The sequence below is a fragment of the Amblyraja radiata genome, chromosome 29, assembly GCF_010909765.2.
Source record: "Amblyraja radiata isolate CabotCenter1 chromosome 29, sAmbRad1.1.pri, whole genome shotgun sequence".
NCBI classification, from domain to species: domain Eukaryota; kingdom Metazoa; phylum Chordata; class Chondrichthyes; order Rajiformes; family Rajidae; genus Amblyraja; species Amblyraja radiata.
The window spans coordinates 18,968,624-18,990,891 of NC_045984.1; the positions used below are offsets into that span (position 1 = coordinate 18,968,624).

A 22,268-nucleotide genomic window follows, 5' to 3' on the forward strand; every position below is an offset into this window, starting at 1 on the left:
CTTTATCTCAATCTAATCAATATTGAAAATGACTGATTTTTTAAAATCAATGCATAAATAATACAAGTTCTCCTTTTGGAAGACTACAAAACCAAAATGCAAAAATTAAAATAAGAGAAAGACCGTTTAACACTGAAAACAGGAAGCATTTTCTCAAACAGAATAATGAGTGGATACCAGGAATCATTTGAAAATCTCCACCAATTTTTACTGTATACAAAGGTATTGAGTATATGATGGAAAATTGAATTTAGAGATACAACTTGCAATGGCTGCCTTGCCAACAGTCTGTCTGTTCCATCCTTCTTTTATTGTTTGTTTGTATGTGTTAAATGTATGTTATTAGTGTTCTTTAGCTTGTTTTATGTGGGGGGTGGGGGGGAGTTGGGGGAAACTTTTTCTAACCTCTTACCTCGACAGAGATGTGATTTTTTTCTGTATCGTATCTCCGTCCGCAATGCGGCCTAACATCGAGGAGTTGGTGGCCTTTGCTGGAGACCGACTTCAAGAGCTCCAATGCGGGTGCCTGCGGACTTAACATCACGGTGCCCGCGATTCGTTTGTCAGGGATCGACCACTGAGCTCTACCGCGGGAGCCTGCGGTCTTACCATCACGGAGCTCTCGGTCTCTGGTCAGAGACCACCGCGGGAACACCAAGCTGCAGGAGTTTCGACCACCCCGACACGGGAGCTCCGATCGCCCGGACGCGGGAGATTCGATTGCCCCGACCGCGGGAGAATAAAGAGGAAGAAGTTTGGACTTTATTGCCTTCCATCACAGTGAGGAACGTGGGGAATCCACTGTGGGGGGTGTTTATGTTAACTTTTATGTAGTTGTGTGTCTTGTTGCTTTTGTTTTTAGTATGGCTGTATGGTAATTCGAATTTCACTGTACCTTAATTGGTACATGCGACAATAAACTAACCTTGAAGCAGGCCCTTCGGCCCACCAAGTCCACTCCATCCATTGATTACACTAATTCTTTGTTATGCCACATTTGCATCCACTCCCTACACAATCGGCGCAAGTTATAACAGCCATTTATAACCTACAAAACCACACGTCTTTGGGATGTGGGAAGAAACCGAAACACATCGGAAGAAACATGCAGTCACGGAGAGAATGTGCAAACTTCGCACAGAAAGCACTGGAGGCTAGGATGGTCTCTGGTACCGAGGCAGCAGCTCTACCAGCTGCCGTCCTGATTTATACTGAGGTACGCATTACTCACAAGGTAACTAAATGACAAACAAACCCGAGGGTCTACACGCCTTGTTCTTGCATTTCAGTTATGTCTTTTACTGGAAGCAAATTGGAGTCTTCAATCAATAATGAAGTTTCATTGCAGCATAAAATGCCAACTCAGCCATCACTGCTCATATACTTTTCTCTCAGGTTTCCTTACTTGAGTATGGTGTGTGCCCAACATCCTTTGCCCGTCTTCTGCCTTTTCTCCCAAACAGTTTTCTGGCGCCTCCTTCATTGTCCTTTCTGATCCCACCTTTTCCAGTGACCCATGACCTGAAATATACTCAAATTATTAGATCAAGCCTCACTAATTTCACAGATATACTCTTCATTCTTGACTACAGTATTTCATGTGCAGTATGTGCTTATTTACTATTTCACAGCAGGATAGAAGTGACCTTTATTTAATCACAAAGTCAAGTTAGGCAACTTGTAGACCTGCAGGAGTCAGACCAAGGGCCTATCTCTGTACTGTGCAGGTCTATGTGTAACAAACCAGAAGTGAACCAGCACTAATCTCTAAGGTAGCCTGTGAGTCACAGTCTACCAATCAAAAACAACCCTCCAGTATCCCCCTGGTCTCCGGCTTTTTGGACCAACTTTTGATGTGGGATCCTGTCAAAGGGTTTACTGAAGTCCACATCAACCAGATCAATCACACTGTCCTCTTCAAAGTATTCAGTTAGAGTTAGTCATCTATTCTTGCCATCTCTCAAAATGATTCCACGATACAGTTCTACTTCCTCATACATGTGCTGATATCTTCACTAAATGTGTGAGATTAGACAGGTCCTATCAGCCACTTAAATTATGTCAGGTATTGAAGTTAACAGTCAAATAACTACAAATCAGGTCACTAACAGCACAAAGACAAATAGCTTGCTGATTTATTTGTATTGTAATTAAGGGTGCACTGGCCAATAAAACATCCCACTTTGCCAAAGCTGCATAAATTGTGCAGTTATATTTAAAGGTGCAGTGGCCAAGAAAGCTGGCCAATGCTGCATACAATTACATTGATCTGTCATGGTTGAAATGGTTACTGCATAACACACTTCATGAGACTAGAACAGCTACATCCAATGAAATATAAAGCAGCCACATTTGCTGTAGGTGAGGTAATGAATGATAACTAGTGCACCTTTAGCAAAGATGGTTGTCAAAGGTTACAATCGGATACAAACCAACTAGGAAAATGAGCAAAGAAATATCAGATGGCATTTAAACCAAGTGCACGGGTGCATTTTGGAAAGTTAAACTAAGATAGAACATTTGCAGTAAATGACAGGGCCCGGGGGAGTGTGGTTGAATAGACACTAAGGGGTACAAGTGCCCTGATATTGGCAACACAAGCAGAAATGTTGGTAAAGAGGGTACTTGGCATGCTTGCCTTTATCAGCTTAGGCACTGAATACAAGTTTTGATTTCAAGTTACAGTTGAGCAAAAACTCCTTCAGCCACACCTGAGTATTGTATGCAGTCAGCGGTTGATGAGAGTAGGGGCGTGGATGTTATCTACATTAATTTTATTAAGGGCATTTGATAAAGTCTCTCACGATAGGCCAATCCAGACGATTAACATGCATCGGATCCAAAGCGACTTGGTAGTTTGGATCAGAACTGGCTTACCCGTAGAAGACAGAGGGACGTGGTAGCTGGAGTTCTGTGACCAGTGGTGTTTCACAAGGATTTATGCAGGGTTTTATGCAGGGACTGCTGCCTTTTGCGATGGACGATTTGTACATAAGTTCAGAAGGGCTGGTTAGTAAGTTTCCAGGTGAATGGTGGAAATGTAGGAGTGAGGACGGCTGTCAAGAGATGCAGCAGGATATGGAACAATTGCAGATACGGGTGGAAAAACAGCAGATGGAGTTTAATCTGAGCAAGTGTGAGATAGGTTGAATGTGAGTAGTGTACAGTTAATGGCACAAACCTTAACAGCATCGGTGCACAGGGGAACCTTTGGTTCCAAGTCCATAGCTCCCTGATAGTGGTGACACAAGTAGAGAAAGTGTTAAGGAAGGCTATGGTATGCTTGCTTTCATCAGTTGGGCATTGAGCATAACAGTCAGAAAATGGTATTGCAGCTTTATAAAATTGGGTGGCCACATTTGGAGTATTGTGTGCAGTTCTGATCGCAGGAAGAAAGTGAAGGTTTTGGAGAAAGTGCCAAAGTGGTACACCAGAATGATGCCTGGGTTAGAGGATATTAGCGAGAAGCTTGACAAAACTGGATTGTTTTATGCTGGAGTGCCAGAGGCTGAGGGAAGACCTGACAGCCGCATATAAAATGAATAGAAGCACAGATAGGGTAGACAGACAGATCCTGTTTCTCAGGGTGAAAATGTCAAAGACTAGTGGCATAGCTTTAAGGTACGAGGGTTGAAAGATAAAAGCTGACAAGCAATAGGTGGATCCAGGTGGAGTGGTTGAGTAGCAGATTAAATTGGGGGAGGGAAGGGTAGAGATGGACAGAAATTGGGAGATAAAAACAGCTGCAAGTTTTGGAATCTAATAAGAAAGAGTGAAACCAAGTAAGGGGAGGAAAGTGGGCAGATGGAAATTGTGGAGGAGGGGAGCGTGTGGGGGCTGGTCTATTCGGATAGGGGAAAGAACCCAATTGACAGAGGTATAGGGAGGGGGTCAGAAAGGAGGGCTAGTGTGAGAGTGCCTGGATAGATCAGAAGGAGATACAATGGAACAAAGGGGTATAACAGGTCACCTGAAATAGGAGAATTCAATGTTCACCATTTATGTTGCCTGGATTGAAGGGCTTGAATTACATGGAGAGATTGGATAGGCTGTGTCTTTTTTTTCCCCCGGTGCAAAGGAAGACATGATAGATGTATATAAAATTATGATGCTGAGATAGGGAAGATAGCCAGTGTCTTTTTCCCACGGTAAGGATGTCTAATGCTAAAAGAAAAGTCTCCTAAAAAAGAGTCTCCTAATTTGAGGACATCCTTGTGATTGAGGCAGTGCAGCGTAGGTTCACAAGATTGATCCCTGGGATGGCAGGACTGTCATACAAGGAAAGATTGAAAAGACTATGCTTGCATTCACTGGAGTTTAGAAGGATGAGGGGACGATCTTATAGAAACATTTAAAATTATAAAAGGACTGGACAAACTAGATGCAGGAAAAAAATTCCCAGTGTTGGGCGAGTCCAGAACCAGGGGCCACAGTCTTAGAATAAAGGGGAGGCCATTTAAGACTGAGGTGAAAAAAAACTTTTTCACCCAGAGAGTCGTGAATTTGTGGAATTCCCTGCCACAGAGGGCAGTGGAGACCAAATCACTGGATGGATTTAAGCGAGAGTTAGATAGAGCTCTAGGGGCTAGTGGAATCAAGGGATATGGGGAGAAGGCAGGCACGGGTTATTGATTGGGGACGATCAGCCATGATCACAATGAATGGCGGTGCTGGCTCGAAGGGCCGAATGGCCTCCTCCTGCACCTATTTTCTATGTTTCTATGATAAATAGGTTTAAGATGAGAGGTTTACATACGTTTAAGATGATAGGTTTACATAGATCTGGAGCAGATTTTTCACAAGTACTTTGTATGTGGAATGAGCTGCCAAAATTGGTGGTGGAGGCAGGAACAGTAACTACATTTCATACAGGCATCTAGAGTCTAGATAGTTACTTGAATGAACACGACAAAGAGGAATATGGAATTAATGCAGGCAAATGTCATTAGTATAGATAGGCATTATGATTGGCATAGACATGGCTATCGAATGGCGTATTTATATGCAGGATGATTTTACATTTATGTCAATGTCTTTTAGTCAAATCAAGATGGAAAAAAAGAGAATGACCTCGGATTTAGGAGTGGTATTGCAGGAATTAGCAACTAATGAGAGAGGAGACCTTAATAACTGACGAACAGAAGCAACCCAGGATTTGCACAAAGACATAAGAAAAGGCAGGGCATGTGAGCAAAGGAGGGCTCTCCTCCAGCCAGACTGAGCAAAGAATTTACAGGAAAATTGCCTCTATTAAACTCTGGGGTTGCTGCACTACTTGATCAAGGATAATAAGTGTGCCTAACTAATATCATTGAAATGTCTGCAACAGAAGATGTTTGACTGACACCAAAGAGATATTGATCACAGCTGCTTACTTATCTCTGGAGTAATCTCCATCATTCCCACTTTTCTGGCTGATATTTGCTTTGGAGAGCGCGTCGACATTTTCTCCTTTCTGCTCTGTACGCTTCTTACAGCTAGGTTCGCTTTTAGCCTAAGGATATCAACATATTAAGACTTTAAAGTGGTATTGTAATGAGTTCTTCATGTACATCACATTCATTACCTACTCCTTGAATGATCCAATAATCAGGGGAAGAAAATCCCAAATTCCATACATTACATGAGCCCCATTTACACTTTCTCTATTAATATTCCTAAAATCCTCAGATATTCACTCATTCCTGTGAGGTTCAACTGTCATCTGGACAAAACCTAATGGATATGGCTTCCATTATTACCCTTTCTTAAGAAAGTTGAAATAACTAAATTCCTAATCTTTATAATGAACCACAAATAAATCATTGAACCTCATTGTACTCTTGTGCATTATAATTAGATGTAATCTGTTGACATTCTTAATGTTTATTTCTGTTGATGAATTCTAAGTTTATTGAAAAGAAACGTAAGACCACAAATTGAAATGAAAATGATCGGAAAAGAGTCATAATGCGCCGATTACTACTGACAAAATCTCTCATCAAATTAATGAGCATCCTCAATACAAGTATTTATTTCAAGCCTATTCCTTGAATTTTCCACAACAATTGACCACTGACATGGACGACCCATTAATTAGACAATCTCCTACTGAGAAGGGCCAGTTGTCCAAGATTTACAGTTCTCAATATCCTTCCGCATGCTGAGAAGAGAAGCATTTCCCTTCCTTACTATATAAAATTAGCTCTAGTGACCCTCTAATGGGCTAATTAAATAATTTGGTCTCTTGCAGCTATTGGCATAAAACCCACTAGATGCCTCTCAGCAAGCAAATTGGAACTGAAGAACAGTGCAGAAACTGCAAAGTAAATATCACCAAATGTATGCAGAACTTGAGTCCAGAGGCTATAACTGCAATAATAGAAGCATGTAACATTAAGCACAGAGAATTAAGCTATGGGAATAGAGAGTCATGTATGCCATTACCTAGCCTAATGCCAATGTGTAAATTCTCAGACTTTTTTTGTCCACTAATTTTCTTCAGGATCAAATTGATGCATGAAGCATTTTAGTAAAAATGTCATATAATTACTATGTAATAATGTAATGTCATATGTATAATATGTATAATAATGTCATATGTATCTCCAGTAACGTATCACACAAATTGAAACAGTAGCATAAATAGTTGTCAAATTACTGTTCTCAACATGCTTGATTAACAATTCCCATTGATAAATTAACTACTCACCATTTCGACAGTGATAGTTTGTCCATTTAGTTCAGACTGATTCAAGGATGAGATGCATTCTGTTGCATTCTCGGGTACCAACATGGTTATGAATCCATAGCAGCGTGCACCAGGATTACGAGCATCTGTTACGACTTTTGCACAAATCACCTGTATACATTCCATTTATTGATGTTAAATTGTACTTGTTTTCATAGAATATTCACATACAACATTTTCAATATTTAGGCACATTTGTTGTAAACAAGCAGCTGTGTCAAAGTTTCTACCTAGCCTATAGGATAAGAAGAACTACATACAATGATATCAATCCATTAACTGTAAATCATTTTGGGACTTCCTGAAAATGTGAGATATTGTTACAAGCCCCTTTCTCATCAACTTCGTCAATTCTAATGATGTAAAAAATAATTCTCCGCTCTTACCTTGCCATATTTACTGAAGAGATTCTTCAAGTCGGATGCCCTGGTAGTGGAGGACAGACCACTCACCCAAAGGTTCGTGCCTGTAGCATCCGAGGATCTACTGGAACCAGGTTCACCTGAATTGCAAATTGGTCTCATTAATTAGAGTAATCATTAATCACAGTAAAGATTAGACACAGATAACTGGAGAAAATTATTTCTTCAGAAATACAGTAAACCTTCATTGTAACAGCCTTTAGGTGGGGGGGGGGGTGGTTGTTGTCAATATTACCAATTGTCGGCTATAACAGAGTAAGATATTATCATTGTGTGTAGTTGAAACAAAGAACTGCAGATGGTGCTTAATACACAAAAGGTGTACTTTTAAGGTGAAATAACACAAGGTGCTAGGGTAACTCCGCAGGTCAGGCAGCATCGCTGGGGAACGTTAATAGATGATGTCGGGACCCTTCTTCAGACTGATTCAGTTTGCTGAGCTACTCCAGCACATTGTTTTGTTTCACCTTAAAATGAGGTACCGTTGCTGTTGGTCTGCAAGCTTTTCATTACCGGTTGACATGGCTGTTGTTGCGGCTCACGTTGTAGACCCTGGCCAGCAGCGCTTTCGTCAGGCCGCTGCCACCGACAGGACGCGCTCGGTGACCGTTAGACTCCCGCTCCTCTCACCCGTCGCTTTGTCTGCTCCCCCGCCACTTCCTCTTTCTTCTCCCCTGCAGTTGCCGACATCTTCCAAGGTGGAGTATGTCAGGAACTTTGGGGGAGAAGGAGGCAGTAGTGGTAAAGGGGGGTGGGGGGGAAAGAGGCCGAATGGACAGAGCGACAGGAGGAGGAGACGACAGCAGTGGAAGGTTGAGGTGGAAATAAGGCTGAACGAAGCAGTAGCTGGTGAGAGGGGAGGTGGGCTCATGGTGACCGAGCGTGTCGTCGGTGGCCTGAAGAAAATATTGTTCCCAGGGGCTACAACGTGAGCCACAACAGTCACATCTTCAGCAGCTTTGACCACCCCGGGCCGCGGAGCTTGAACCGGCCCGTTCGCGGTGCTCAGGTGAGCCGCGGGACTGACTTACCATCGCCCTGTGGGGTAACAACATCGGAGGCCTGGATCGCCTCAGCGCAGAGGGAGAATAAGGAGGGAAGAGACAGTGACTTTAAGACTTTTGCCTCCATCACAGTGAGGAGGTGCCTGGTGAACTCACTGTGGTGGATGTTAATTTGTGTTTATTGTGTGTTTTGTTATTTATCAAGTATCAAGTATATCTTTATTGTCATTTTCCTGAGTACTCACATACCCAGAGAAAACAAAAAAACTTTCCTCAACCAGTGTCCATTCAGTGTGCAGTAAAAAGTAAATAGAAATAAAAATACATATATCATCATGAACAAATTAAACACTCTACTCTCTACTAAACATCAACAGGCGTTCCGATCGGCAGCGGCACGACAGTGGCTCTTTTATTATTATTATTATTATTATATGTATGACTGCAGGCAACGAAATTTCGTACAGACCAAAAGGTCTGAATGACAAATAAAGGAATCTAATCTAATCCAATCTAATCTAATTGGACCGTGCAGTGGATGAAGAAAGGGTCACTGGTGCATCTTGCAAGCCAGGGTGGCTTCAGCAGGATCGTCTGCTATAACCAAAATCCGTTATAAAGGGACGGTTAAAACGAGGGTTTACTGTACCTTCACTTCATTTGTGTAATCATATTTGCATGGTTAATATGGCACAAGGGGTAGCCTGGTCCCTTTAACTTCCACAACTTCTGTGGGCATGGGATTTTATATTGACAATGCAAGAAAACAATCTAAGATTATAAATGATTTTCAAAATGTAAAGCCTCACTCCCTTAGCGCCCAGGCTCATAATTGTGGAAAATGGAAGCAATGATGCAACCGCCTCACCCAAAAAAACCACTACCTGCTTAGTCAAAGGTTTTAAGTATTTTAATAGTCGGCATAGAGGCAGAGGAGTTCACTGTTCGAATCCAAGAGTTTATAATAATGAAGTTAAAGGGATGTTCTCATGATAACTGGCTTGAAACGTTAAGTGTTTCTTCTCACTGATGCTGCCTGGCCAGACGATTGATTCTACACGTTGTTATGCGTAAATGTAGTGATGCGAAAGATCATGAATAATGTAAATGTATAATAGATGGGGTTAGTTAGATAGGCCGGCACAGACATGGTTGGCCGAAGGGCCTGTCCTATGTTCTGTCCTTTATTTGGATCAATGTATGAGTTTGAGGCACTTCTCGTCATGTGAGTTGTAGATGGACCGGCCTGTTTGGAAACAGACTCCAAGCTCTAGGCTCCCGAGCCAGGGAAACATCCTCCACGCATCTTGTTGAGCCAAAACGCTGATGTGATTGTATTATTTTGATTTGCATCAGTAGCTGATTACAACAACACTAAACTGTAATTTCTAAAACATGCAAAATTTTCACCATTTCCTTTATTTTCCCACAAATCCAAAATGTAAAGGATGAACTAAATCTACAGTACATGACTTACCTTTTACACCTGCCACATCCTTAATATTTTTTCCATTGTCAGAGCTAAGGACACAAAGGTGCATTTCATGAGACTTTCATAAATTCATTTGAATGTTCTTAAAAGAAAACATTATCACTTCCAACTAGATCAATTCTCCAATACCTACCCAAGAATTACAGCTATCATTAGCTGCATGTCACTGTGAACACTTATAATTATGTTTGCAGAGATGAACATCAAAGATGTTTTGGACCCAGCTACAAATAGATCTGTACAAGAATTGCCTCAATTACACTTTGATACCACCAGCGAAGAACACAGAGAGCAAATCCCTACTTGCAAACTCTGCAGGATGGAGGAAAGTGGAAAGAATAAACAAATGCAACCTCCAATGATACAGGGATGAGATTAGCAAGAGCTTTTAAAATTAAAATAAAATCTGTTCAAAAATTACCAGCAGTGGGTTTGCCAATTCACAAGACAAGTTTACTGGAATCATCTTAGCATGATTGAATATCTGATCTTGAACTAAGAAACAACAAACCTCTTCTGATCACTGCCCTCTACAACCGAAGGTTCTTTCTTTTCAGCTTTGTCAGAACCTTCATCTTCTGGTCTCCTTGGACTGGTTTTATATTCCTCGGGTCTTGGCAGTGGTTCCGTTCCTGTTTTCGTAGTCTCTCCCTCCTCTGCTTCATGGTGGGAGCATTCCGTTTTACTTTCAATCATGTCCATCTTCTCAACATCATTGGGCTGTCCACATTCGGTCTCCATCTTGGGTCCATCCAGGTCACTACCCTCGTCCAACGTAATTTTGTCCTCCACTTGAAGCGAGGTTCCATCTTCCTTTTCCATACCGCAAGCATCCACATCAATCATATATTGCATCAATACCCGAGGGTCTTCAGGGGGCTTCTCCTCTGTAGGAACTGAACTACAAGCCTCCCCCGAATTCTCAGCTACATTCTCTTTTTCTATGGGATTAATGGAATAAATAGCACATGGTTTAATTGTAGCATATATAACAAATATACATGAGGAGTTAGTGTAATCCCCTACCCACTGGGAGATTGGAAAACTGAGGGAGCATAAAAAGTACTGTCAGCATATGACTTTCTCACGTATACGCATGATCAAAATGGTAGGACCATAGCTGAAAATTAGCATTTCCTTATTAACTAAAATCAAATACTGGAATTGGGACTCGGATACATACTAGTTGTTTAGACTTAAAATTAAATTCAAAAGATGTCATTTTAGATCTTAAAACTTCTCCTTAATACAATGTACTATTTATGGTTTATTAGTTTCAACTTTGCTTTTCATTTGTTTCTTAGAAGCCCATGTTAACATATTTGTGCACAAAATATTCTCGTATTTTGTCTCATTATAAGACCTCAATACAATTTCAAATAATTGTATTTTCTTTTGCAAAGTGCCACTATGATTAATCGGCTTGTTAAGTTAATTTGTTTGGGAAGATACAAGAAACAATGGTACTTATTCTACATATTTTCTGCAGTTCTGAACTATACAACTTGGAATACTAGTACAAATCAACAGATGTATCTTTAGTCTAACCATACCAGTGGTTTCTTTCCTCAACACTAAATGGTCTCCCCCTCTCCAATTTTGTGAAGACATTAGTGAGAATGAGATTCCAAAAATATGAAGTTGGCAGGGTAATTGGTTACTGTAAATTGTCCTAGACTGTGAATGCGATAAAATTGGAGAGTGCTGGTTGATAGGAATATGGAGAGAATAGGGTGCTTGATAGTGCAAAGTAGGTTGGTTGAAGGATCTGTTTTTGTACTATATTTATCACTGTAACAACTCATCAATTTCATTACCTCCTCTGAACGTTTACCAATAATAATTATTATTTCTACCTTACTTGTGTTCAATTACTCTAATTGTTTGCTTCCTCTCAATTGTAGCCAAATCTAAGGGATGTAACTGCCTTTTCGAACAAGTTTCTCTATCATATCTGCATCTCAAGCTCTTGCTCAGGGGCCTCCAAACTATTCAGCATGAGGGCCACATTATATATTTGGCAAATTAGGAAAAAATAAAGAAATGTCACACATACACTGAAACACACACACACATAGAAATGCATACGCACACTTGGACTCCCACATACCGAAACACACAGACCTGCACACCGACACACACACTCAGGCTCTCTCACTCTCCCTATCTCACACACACACACACAGTAATCACCCCTCAGGCATATTAACAAAGACCCAAGCGCGCATAATGCTCACCCACCGGGCACACATACAGAGCCGGCTACCGATCTCCACAGGGCTGGCGAGAGAGAGAGAAAGGGAGGGGGGGGGGGGGGGGGGAGAGAGAGAGGGGGGGGGGGACAGAGAGAGGGGGGGAGAGAGAGAGAGAGAGGGGGGGAGAGAGCGAGAGGGGGGGGGGGGGGGGGGAGGATTCCCCTGGCCATGCCGGCACACATCGGCGGAGACCCGGTCAAAGGTCAGTGTGGCGCCCCAGAGCGGGAGCTGTTCACGGCTTACACAAGAAAATTGGTTGGCAGACAAGAAACAAAGAGTAGGGATTAACGGGTCCCTTTCAGAATGGCAGGCAGTGACTAGTGGGGTACCGCAAGGCTCGGTGCTGGGACTGCAGCTACACAATATACATTAATGATTTAGATGAAGGCATTAAAAGTAACATTAGCAAATTTGCAGATGACACAAAGCTGGTGGCAGTGTGAGGAGGATGCTATGAGGATGCAGGGTGACTTGGACAGGTTGGGTGAGTGGGCAGTTGCAGTTTAATGTGGATAAATGTGAGGTTATCCACTTTGGTGGCAAAAAAAGGAAGGCAGATTATTATCTGAATGGTGTCAAATTGGGAATAGGGGAAGTACAAAGAGATCTGGGGGTCCTTGTTTATCAGTTACTGAAAGTAAGCATGCAGGTACAGCAGGCAGTGAAGAAAGCTAATGGCATGTTGGCCTTCATAACAAGAGGAGTTGAGTATAGGAGCAAAGAGGTCCTTCTGCAGTTGTACAGGGCCCTAGTGAGACCACACCTTGAGTATTGTATACGGTTTTGGTCTCCAAATTTGAGGAAGGACATTCTTGCTATTGAGCGAGTGCAGCGTAGGTTCACAAAGTTAATTCCCGGGATGGCAGGACTGTCATATGTTGATAGAATGGGCTTGTATATTCTGGAATTTAGGATGAGAGGGGATCTTATTGAAACATATAAGATTATTAAGGGATTGGGCACGTTAGAGGCAGGAAACATGTTCCCAATGTAGAGGGTATCCAGAACCGGGGGCCACAGTTTTAGAATTAGGGGTAGGCCATTTAGAACGGAGATGAGGAAAAACTTTTTCACCCGGGGAGTTGTGATTTTGTGGAATTCTCTGCCTCAGAAGGCCGTGGAGACTAATTCCCTGAATTCTTTCAAGAGAGAGTTGGATAGAGCTCTTAAAGATAGCGGAGTCAGGGGATATGGCGAGAAAGCAGGAACGGGGTACTGAATGTGGATGATCAGCCATGATCATATTGAATGGCGGTGTTGGCTCGAAGGGCCGAATGGCCTACTCCTGCACCTATTGTCTGTTGTCACCCTCACGGGTAGAGACCGCAACACACCAACCCTGGCCGATCCTGCCGCCAACTAGCTCCCCTACTCCACCCCCTCCCCACGCTACCATCCCGCACAACTTGCCTTTGCAACACAGGAGTAGGGCCAGAGTCGCTGCCTCACAGTGCCAGAGACCCGGTTCCATCCTGACTACGTGCGCTGTCTGTACGGAGTTTGTACCTGCGTGGGTTCTATCCAGGTGCTCTAGTTTCTTCCCACACTCCACGTTTGCAGGTTAATTGAATTTGTCCCGAGTGTGTGTAGCATAGTGCTAGTGCGAGTACAGGCATCGCTTCGATGGGCCGAAGGACCTGTTTCCGCGCTGTGCTCCCACAGAACCCGCTAAATAACCCGCCGCACGGAACGTGTTAAGAGCTTGCTGCGGGCTAGATAAAATCTTGTGGCAGGCCGGATTGGCTCGCGGGCCACAGTTTGGAGACCCCATCTAGCTCATGAACTGCGAGCCACAGCCACTGTCGAGTTGTAGTTACTGCAAATGCCATGTTCCCGAAACAACCCGAACCATCGCCAATTCCTTCTCTCCATAGATGCTGCCTCACCCGCTGAGTTTCTCCAGCATTTTGTGTCGACCTTCATGTTCTCACTGATTACTTTCAGCTTCTATACACTACAGACACAACAATCATCTGTCCTACTACTCCAGTCTTTAACATGTGCGACCAATTGGTTCTTTATCCTTGTAAACTATTACTTTGTCTTCTCACTAATTCAGTTTCAAGATACTTGGTTTAGTTAAAAAAATATGCAGTAAATTACAACTTTGAATAAACTCCTTTAAAACGAACAGAAAACTATAAACTCACCAGACAGCCAGGTTATCTCAGATTTATCATCAGGTTAAATAACTGAATATAAAGGGTTTTTTAAATTACATTTAAACAACATCGGGTGCTATAGATTTCTATGATTTTATGCGCTCTATCATCATGGTATGGTGACATGACTAAGCAATAAGCAGTTGATCACAGATTTCAGACATCAAATGAACTGGGCAAAGTATGGAGCAGCTAAAAAACCTGCATTTGACTGGGTGCAGAACAAATTGATTCTCATAGTAACATTCCCACCGATAATAAATTAACTCAGAAGCCAAGTGTAGATTTTCCTTCAGATGATTCAGACTTAAAAATTCAAAAAGTCAACATTTCGTCAGATAATGTCAAAACACTACCCATGCCATGCCTATTGCTGTCAAAGTTTGCATCATCGTTCAGTATTAAATTGGTCAAGTCAGCTAAAACAAAGTAAGTGGACAGTTTTTGCCTCAGTTTTCCATTCTTCCTGTTGCTGTGGTGTTGTCCAATAATCATTGCCACAAAATGCTTCCATGTTTGGGCATTTTCTGAGAAAAATGAGGGGAGTTACTACCAGGGAGAGAGGAATGAGAGAGCCTAAGTGTTTTGACTACAAGTTGATCTTCAACAGTACCTGGTTCTTCCAGTATTGCTTCAATTTCCTAAAAGGAAGAAAAAGCAAGAATGTTAGAAATTGCAGCACTCTATGTGACACCCATATCATGACACCCGCAGCAGTTCTTCCAGTTAAAGCCAGCCATTGAAAATGTAAAAATTCAAGGAAAATAAACTAGAAGTTGATGGCTCGCCATATACCCATGCGGGAATAAACTTCGAAATCTATTGAACTCAGTTGAAGATATATTTTTTCTATTTTCATATTGACTGCCCCAGGCAGATGAAACGCAGATGGATATTCAAATTGTGCACATCTCTAAATGTATACGAGTTCAGAATCCTGAAGTTCAAGACTCTTACAATCTATGATCTTACTTTCACATCAGCAGTCTTCCCTATATTCAGAACATCCCCAATGATGTCTCCCAGTTCTTCAATAACATAGGTCTTGTACAAAATCACATCAAGATTGCAAGCACTGTCTTTAATTCCAAGTCAATATTTCAACAATAATTTCAAAGGTGCTGCATTACAAAAGATTATAAATTTGCAGTTATTTACAGCTTGATTGGAGCCCATCAGCCTTGGCCATTGAATCTTGGCAAGAAAATGACAGCCTTGGAAGGTATACAATGTAACTTATCTTGTCAATACTGTGATTCAAGGGTTAAGAGCATTGATTTCATGAGCTTGGCTTCTACTCAAGAGAATGGAAATGGAGAGCTGATCTGATGGAAGTAATTAAATCGATACAGAGAAGCTATCTCTGCTGATGGGGATACCAGTAATACTCTGATGATCTACTATCCGACTATGTGAACACCCTAATTATTCATTGCATGGCTCACTGGGTGATGTCTCTTGCTTCCCTTTCAATTCAATGGGACCCTGGATCCTGCACTCCCATTTCCTGCACATCCTTTACCAGGGTCAAGGGAAAATTATATTATGTAAGAGCCATACAACAATAAAGCAGGAAAACAGGTTCTTTGGCTCACCTTGTTTATGCTGACGAAATCGGAATTTGGCTCATTTGCCTCTAAAACTTTTCTATCCATATATCTGTTCAAATATATTTTAAAAGTCATAATTGTACCTGTTTCTATAACTTCTTCTGGTAGCTCATTTCAGATATGGACTTCCCTCCGAATAAAAGGGTTGCCCCTGAAGTTCCTCTTAAATGTCTCCCCTCTCACCTATGAGAGTGAGTGGCCTTTGCCTTCTAGTTTTAGACTCCTCTACCCTTGGGAAAAGACAAATGTCTAACATCTTAAAATAAAAAGTGAGTACCAAGTGTGGAATATTAATATGACTAACATACAATGGTCTAGATCAATCAACCATTCCGGCACCATGCCAGATTGCCGGAGTTTTAATCATAATCTTAAAATTAGACCTTAACTATTTAAAATATTTGGGAACTGATTTCACACAGAAATCAGCATGAATCTAGAATTCTTTGCCAAGGAATATAGTAAATGCCAGCAACCAACTGAAGATCAAGTCAAATCAATATGGCTGTCAAGTTGGGACACAAGCTACGTTTTGTAAATGTACAGTGCCCGCCATCATTTATTTATTTGCCTCTGTACTCCACAATTTGAGATTTGTAATAGAAAAAAAAATCACATGGTTAAAGTGCACATTGTCAGATTTTAATATAAGCCATTTTTACATATTTTGATTTCACCATGTAGAAATTACAGCTGTGTTTATACATTATACATTAGATGCCTGTTTATCAGAGTTTATTGTTTTATGGTAGACAAAAGTGCTGGAGAAACTCAGCGGGTGCGGCAGCATCTATGGAACGAAGGAAATAGGCAACGTTTCGGGCCAAAAACCTTATTGTTTTACGGTTCTGGTTTATGATGCCGGTTTATCAGTGCCCATTTCAGGACACCATAATGTTTGGGACACAGCATTGTCATGTAAATGAAAGTAGTCATGTTTAGTATTTTGTTGCATATTCTTTGCATGCAATGACTGCTTGAAGTCTGTGATTCATGGACATCTCCAGTTGCTGGGTGTCTTTGATGATGCTCTGCCAGGCCTGTATTGCAGCCATCTTTAGCTTATACTTGTTTTGGGGGCTAGTCCCCTTTAGTTTTCTCTTCAGCATATAAAATGCATGCTCAATTGGGTAATTGACTTGGCCACTCAAGAATTGACAATTTTTAAGCTTTGAAAAACTCCTTTGTTGCTTTAGCAGTATGTTTGGGATCGTTGTCTTGCTGTAGAATGAACTGCCGGCCAATGAGTTTTGAGGCATTTGTTTGAACTTGAACAGATAGGATGTGTCTATACACTTCAGAATTCATTATGCTACTACCATCAGCAGAACATCAATGAGGATAAGTGAGCCAGTTCCTTCAGCAGCCATACATGCCCAGGCCATAACACCCCCGCCACCGTGTTTCACAGATGATGCTTTGGATTTTGGGCAGTTCCTTCTCTCCTCCATACTTTACTCTTGCCATCACTCTGATATAAGTTAATCTTCATCTCATCTGTCCACAAGACCTTTATCCAGAACTGTGGTTGCTCTGTTAAGTACTTCTTGGCAAACTGTAACCTGGCCATCCTATTTTGGCGGCTAACCAGTGGTTTGCATCTTGCAGTGTAGCCTGTTTTTCTGTTCATCAAGTCTTCTGCAGACAGTGGTCATTGACAAATCCACACCCGACTCCTGAAGAGTGTTTCTGGTCTGTCAGACAGGTGTTTGGGAATTTTTCTTTATTATAGAGAGAATTCTTCTGTCATCAGCTGTGGAGGTCTTCCTTGGCCTGCTAGTCCCTTTGCGATTAGTAAACTCACCAGTGCTCTCTTTCTTCTTAATGATGTTCCAAACAGTTGATTTTCATAAGCCTAAGGTTTGGCTGATGTCTCTAACAGTTTTATTATTGCTTCTCAGTCTCATGTTGGCTTCTTTGACTTTCATTGGCACAACTTTGGTCCTCATGTTGATAAACAGCAATAAAAGTTTCCAACGGTGATGAAAAGACTGTAGGAAAGACGAGGTGCTGAGAGCTCTCTTATGCCTGCATTAAACACACCCGAGCAATTACAAACACCCATAAAGCCATGTGTCACAAACCTTATGGTGCCCTGAAATGGGGGGGGGACACAGACCATGAATAAACGCAGCTGTAATTCATACATGGCGAAACCAGAATGTATAAAAACGGCCTTTATTAATATCTGACAATGTGCACTTTAGCCACATGTGATTTTTTTTCTATTAAAAACCTCAAACTGTGGAGTACAGAGGCAAATAAATAAATGATGGGTCTTTGTCCCAAACATTATGGAGGGCACTGTAGTTGACATGTATGAACAATCATGATCTAACTGAGTGGCTGAGCAGGTTTATGGAGCCGAATACCTTATTCCTGATATAGTTTTACTTAATAATTTAAAATAATACAGGGATGACAATAAATTATATAATTGTGAATAAACCCAACGAAGCAAATACACAAGAACCATAAAACAATAAACTCTGATAAACCGGCATCTAATTGTTCAGAAAACCCGATGGCCTGGCATTGGCTCATTCACTGGTCTAGAATACGAGCCAAAGATCTGGAGCCAAGTGCAAAGGGGTTTGAAAAACCAGGGTTCAGAATAAGTGCAGATCAGCAGAGGATGGCTCCGGAGTGCTAGTATAGGGTTACAGAAACAAGCCTTTCATCCATGCTGACCATTAAAACACCCATCCATACTAATCCATTAATAGACACAAATGCTGGAGTAACTCAGCAGGACCGTTAGCATCTATGGAGAGAAGGAATGGGTGACGTTTCGGATCTCGAACTAAAATGTCACCCATTCCTTCTCTCCAGAGATGCTGCCTATTCCGCTGAGTTACTCCAGCATTTAGTGTCTATCTTCGGTTTAAATTAGCATCTGCAGTTCCTTCCTCCTCATACTAATCCATTTATCAGCATTAGATCTGTTGCCTTCGGGGCTCGGATGGTCTCTGCGTCCACCACCTACTCAAGACAAAGCATTCCAACCTCAAACCACCCTCTGCATGAAAACAAAACTGTTCCTTATAGCCACTCTGAATGTCTTACTCCTGTCTTGAATCTTTGCCCTATGGTTACAGGCACATCCTCTATTTTATATCCAGGAGGTATTATACCACCGGAGGTTTCCAGATGTACTGGAAACTTTATTGTTTTACTGTGAAACGGGTTTTTAAAAATGCCTGAAATTAGGGTACATTTCAGTATTAATAGCAGTATCTTTCAGCCCAAAAGATTTGATCATCCAAGAATACCAGTTTATTGGAGTTTTACTGTAAATTCAATTTGGAAAATACATTTGTTTGATTTCTATGGCACAACTCAAAATTATGTAATAAAATTTAATCTTACTTCATTAACTTGCTTTGGTTCTCCCTCTGCAGGATATTCTGTTGTCTCTTTTGGTTCCTCAAATCGAAAATATTCAAATTAATAGAAGAACGATGGACATGCAAACAATTTACAATACAAATCCTGGCTTAATTTATTTCCTTAATCAAAAAATAGAATCAATGATTTGTGTCATGCCTGAAGACATTGCAAGGAACACAGACATCCTTAAGGCAGTTATAGTGGGATTTATTAAAAAAATAGCAAATACTTCAACTAGATCTCAATCTAGAATATAGCTTTTAAGGGTCATAAGTGATAGGAGTAGAATTAGGCCATTTGGCCCATCAAGTCTACTCCACAATTCAATCATGACTGATCTATCTCTCCTAACCCCATTCTCCTACCTTCTCCCCATAACCTCTGACACCTGTACTAATCAAGAATCTATCTATCTCTGCCTTAAAAATATCCACTGACTTGGACTCCACATCCTTCTGTGGCAAAGAATTCCACAGATTAATCACCCTCTGACTAAAGAAATGTCTCATCTTCCAAAAAGAAGGTCCTTTTATTCTGAGGCTATGACCTCTGGTCCTAGACTCCCACTAGTGGAAACATCATCTCCACGTCCACTCTATCCAAGCCTTTCACTATTTTGGATGTTTCAATGAGGTCCCCCCTCAATCTTCTAAACTCCAGTGAGTACAGGCCCAGTGCTGACAAAAACTCATCATAGGTTAACCTACTAATTTCTGGGATAATTCTTGTAAACCTCCTCCAGACCCTTTCCAGAGCCAGCACATCCTTCCTCAGATATGGTGCCCAAAATTGCTCACTATATTTAAAATGCGGTCTTATCAGCGCCTTAGAGCCTCAGCATTACATCCCTGTTCTTGTATACAAGCCCTCTCGAAATAAATGAGTTTTCTTTCTTTACTACTGATTTGACTTGTAGATTAACTTTTTGGGAATCCTGCACCAGCACTCCCAAGTCCTTTTGCACCCCGATTTCTGGATTCTCTCCCCATTTAGAAAATAGTCTACGCCTTTATTCTTACTACCAAAATGCGTGACTCCACATTTTACGACACTATATTCCATCTGCCACTACTCTCCCAACCTGTCCAAGTTCAGAAGAGAAGGGAGGCAGACAGTTCAAATATTTGAAGGAACATAGTACTTATTTTTACCTTTTGCTTTTTTTGTATCTCAGGGAATATAGCATCTGATGAAATGGGAGAAGTCAGTACTAATAGGTAAATGCTTTTGAAGTCCTTGTACAGAAAGCAAGGAGGAGTGGATTGTTAAGCAGGAGGAGTGCATTAGTAGCTCCTTCTCTCCCATTCCTCTCTCCTCACCACCCCACCATTTCTCTTTTATCAACAGTTATCACTGAAGTCATTTACTATCTCCTTACTTTATCAACTGACGTGGAGTCCGAAATACATCCAATGGCTTTGTCCAGAACAGCTTCCGTCTCTTCACTGTCAGCGTACTCCATTTCAGACACATTCATTGCTTCGGTATCATGAACTTGGTCAACAAAAGCTTCAATATCCTCCTGTGACAAAGAAAAATAAGCTATAACCTGCTACACTGTTGACTATATTCTCAAATGCTGCCATTAACTTGTGCTGGGACATAAAATGATCTACACTTTAATCAATACGAGGCATGGCACTGTGTGCACAGAGAGTAGAAACAAAGAAAAGTACACTGCCATCTGCCTGTGCTCAAAGCAACAAGCTGATACCTAAAATGTATCTGTTCCTCAGCAATACACAGAAATTTTCCACTGACATTAGTTAATTCTTATAATTGCAACGGGACCAAATATTTTTGCCACTCTTTGTTCAATGCCCCAATTCACCGACCTGTATTTGTGGAAAATGTCTTCAACATTCAGTGCTAAACATATTTTGGCACTCTATGTTCATAAAATCCATCTCAAATGCAAAGTTTAAGAGAGTTTAATAACTCCCTCCAAACAGTTCCATCCAAAACCAATCTCTTTGACTAAATCGCTGGTCATCTTGATAAAATTATTTAACAGAAATGGCCCAGAAAAAGAGAATCAATTAATGGCATACATTAATTAACTGGACATAGTTGAAATCAGAAAAATGTTGAAGAACAGGAGAAATTTAAAAGTACACAAGAATAGAAAGCTTAAAACAGAAATTGCTTGAAATACTCAGATCAGGACACAGCTTTGTGCAAAGTACTTCATCTGCCATATTTTCATCTATTCAGTGGGACAGACTTTCTACCTGGGTCTGCAACAAGATCATAACTGCACAGTCTCGAGTGTGGGTCGTAGCAAGGCCTTCGGCATAGCATAGCATCAACCAAAAGACATCTGTGCTGAAAGAGTTCATAGCAGCATCATACATCTTCCTCATCTCCCATCTACAAAGTTCGGAAATCTGCTCTTATTAAGCCAGACCTCAAAGCTAAAACTTGCCTATTTAGTTAACAAAGAGGTTAATTCCCCAAGAAACATTTGCTATGCAAATAAATATATACAGCAGGAGGTACCAGTTGCCATGGAAGATAAGAAAAAAGTCAGAGACCAGTAAATCTCTTCTGAGTAAGAAAAAGTAAATCAAAAGCAAACTAACTTGTTCAGATAATCTTAAAAGTACGTCCTTCATGGAATGACTACTTTTGCCAGATGGGAGAACACAGGTGCTTAAGTATTTCACTTTCCATTGTAAACAGATTGTTTTTCACAGATTCAGCCCAATAGCTCAATTAGTAAAATTTGAAAATATCAGATGTCGAAAGATTCTTGATAAACCACGGTTGAAGCGTACCACGAACTGCTGGGGATACAGAGATGAGGCTACAATCAGCTTGGCCTATTGATTGGCAAAGCAGGTTTGTAGGGTCAAGAGGCCGACTCCTGCTTCTATTTGGTACATTTGATGTCAATGTACTTAGAGCCCTTTGGCCACCCTGTCCATGCTACTTTCTGCTCTATTCCCACTTGTATCCTACCATGCCTTTCCCATATAAACCATTCAATGCTATAAAATAACTCACCTGCTTTCCAGCAAAATCTTCCTCTGCAGAGTCTTCTGTCTCACCATCCTCAATTTTGTGCCCTAGTAGACAAAGGCAAATGGACATTGTATTTTTATTTTCCAAGATAAAATGTCACTTCTTGGGACTGGGTGATGTACTACTTGGTGATAGCCTAGCTCAAATGTACCATCCCAGTTTCAATTCAACATGTGAAC

The 22,268-nt window shown here is 41.2% G+C and overlaps 1 protein-coding gene across 4 annotated transcripts in view; it reads right to left on the bottom strand.

Moving 5' to 3' along the window:
• Positions 1-22,268, bottom strand: part of LOC116989409 (scaffold attachment factor B1-like) — a 70,768-nt gene that overhangs the window by 29,360 nt on the left and 19,140 nt on the right. For all 4 annotated transcript variants that reach the window (XM_033046764.1, XM_033046763.1, XM_033046762.1 and 1 more), the window contains exons 3-12: positions 22,072-22,133; positions 20,444-20,587; positions 19,045-19,101; positions 14,679-14,706; positions 10,160-10,589; positions 9,634-9,677; positions 7,117-7,232; positions 6,692-6,841; positions 5,376-5,494; positions 1,406-1,521 (exon numbers count right to left, since the gene is read on the bottom strand). In XM_033046764.1, coding sequence (XP_032902655.1) covers positions 1,406-1,521; positions 5,376-5,494; positions 6,692-6,841; positions 7,117-7,232; positions 9,634-9,677; positions 10,160-10,589; positions 14,679-14,706; positions 19,045-19,101; positions 20,444-20,587; positions 22,072-22,133 — 1,266 coding nt within the window. The remainder of the gene's footprint in view (positions 1-1,405; positions 1,522-5,375; positions 5,495-6,691; positions 6,842-7,116; positions 7,233-9,633; positions 9,678-10,159; positions 10,590-14,678; positions 14,707-19,044; positions 19,102-20,443; positions 20,588-22,071; positions 22,134-22,268) is intronic.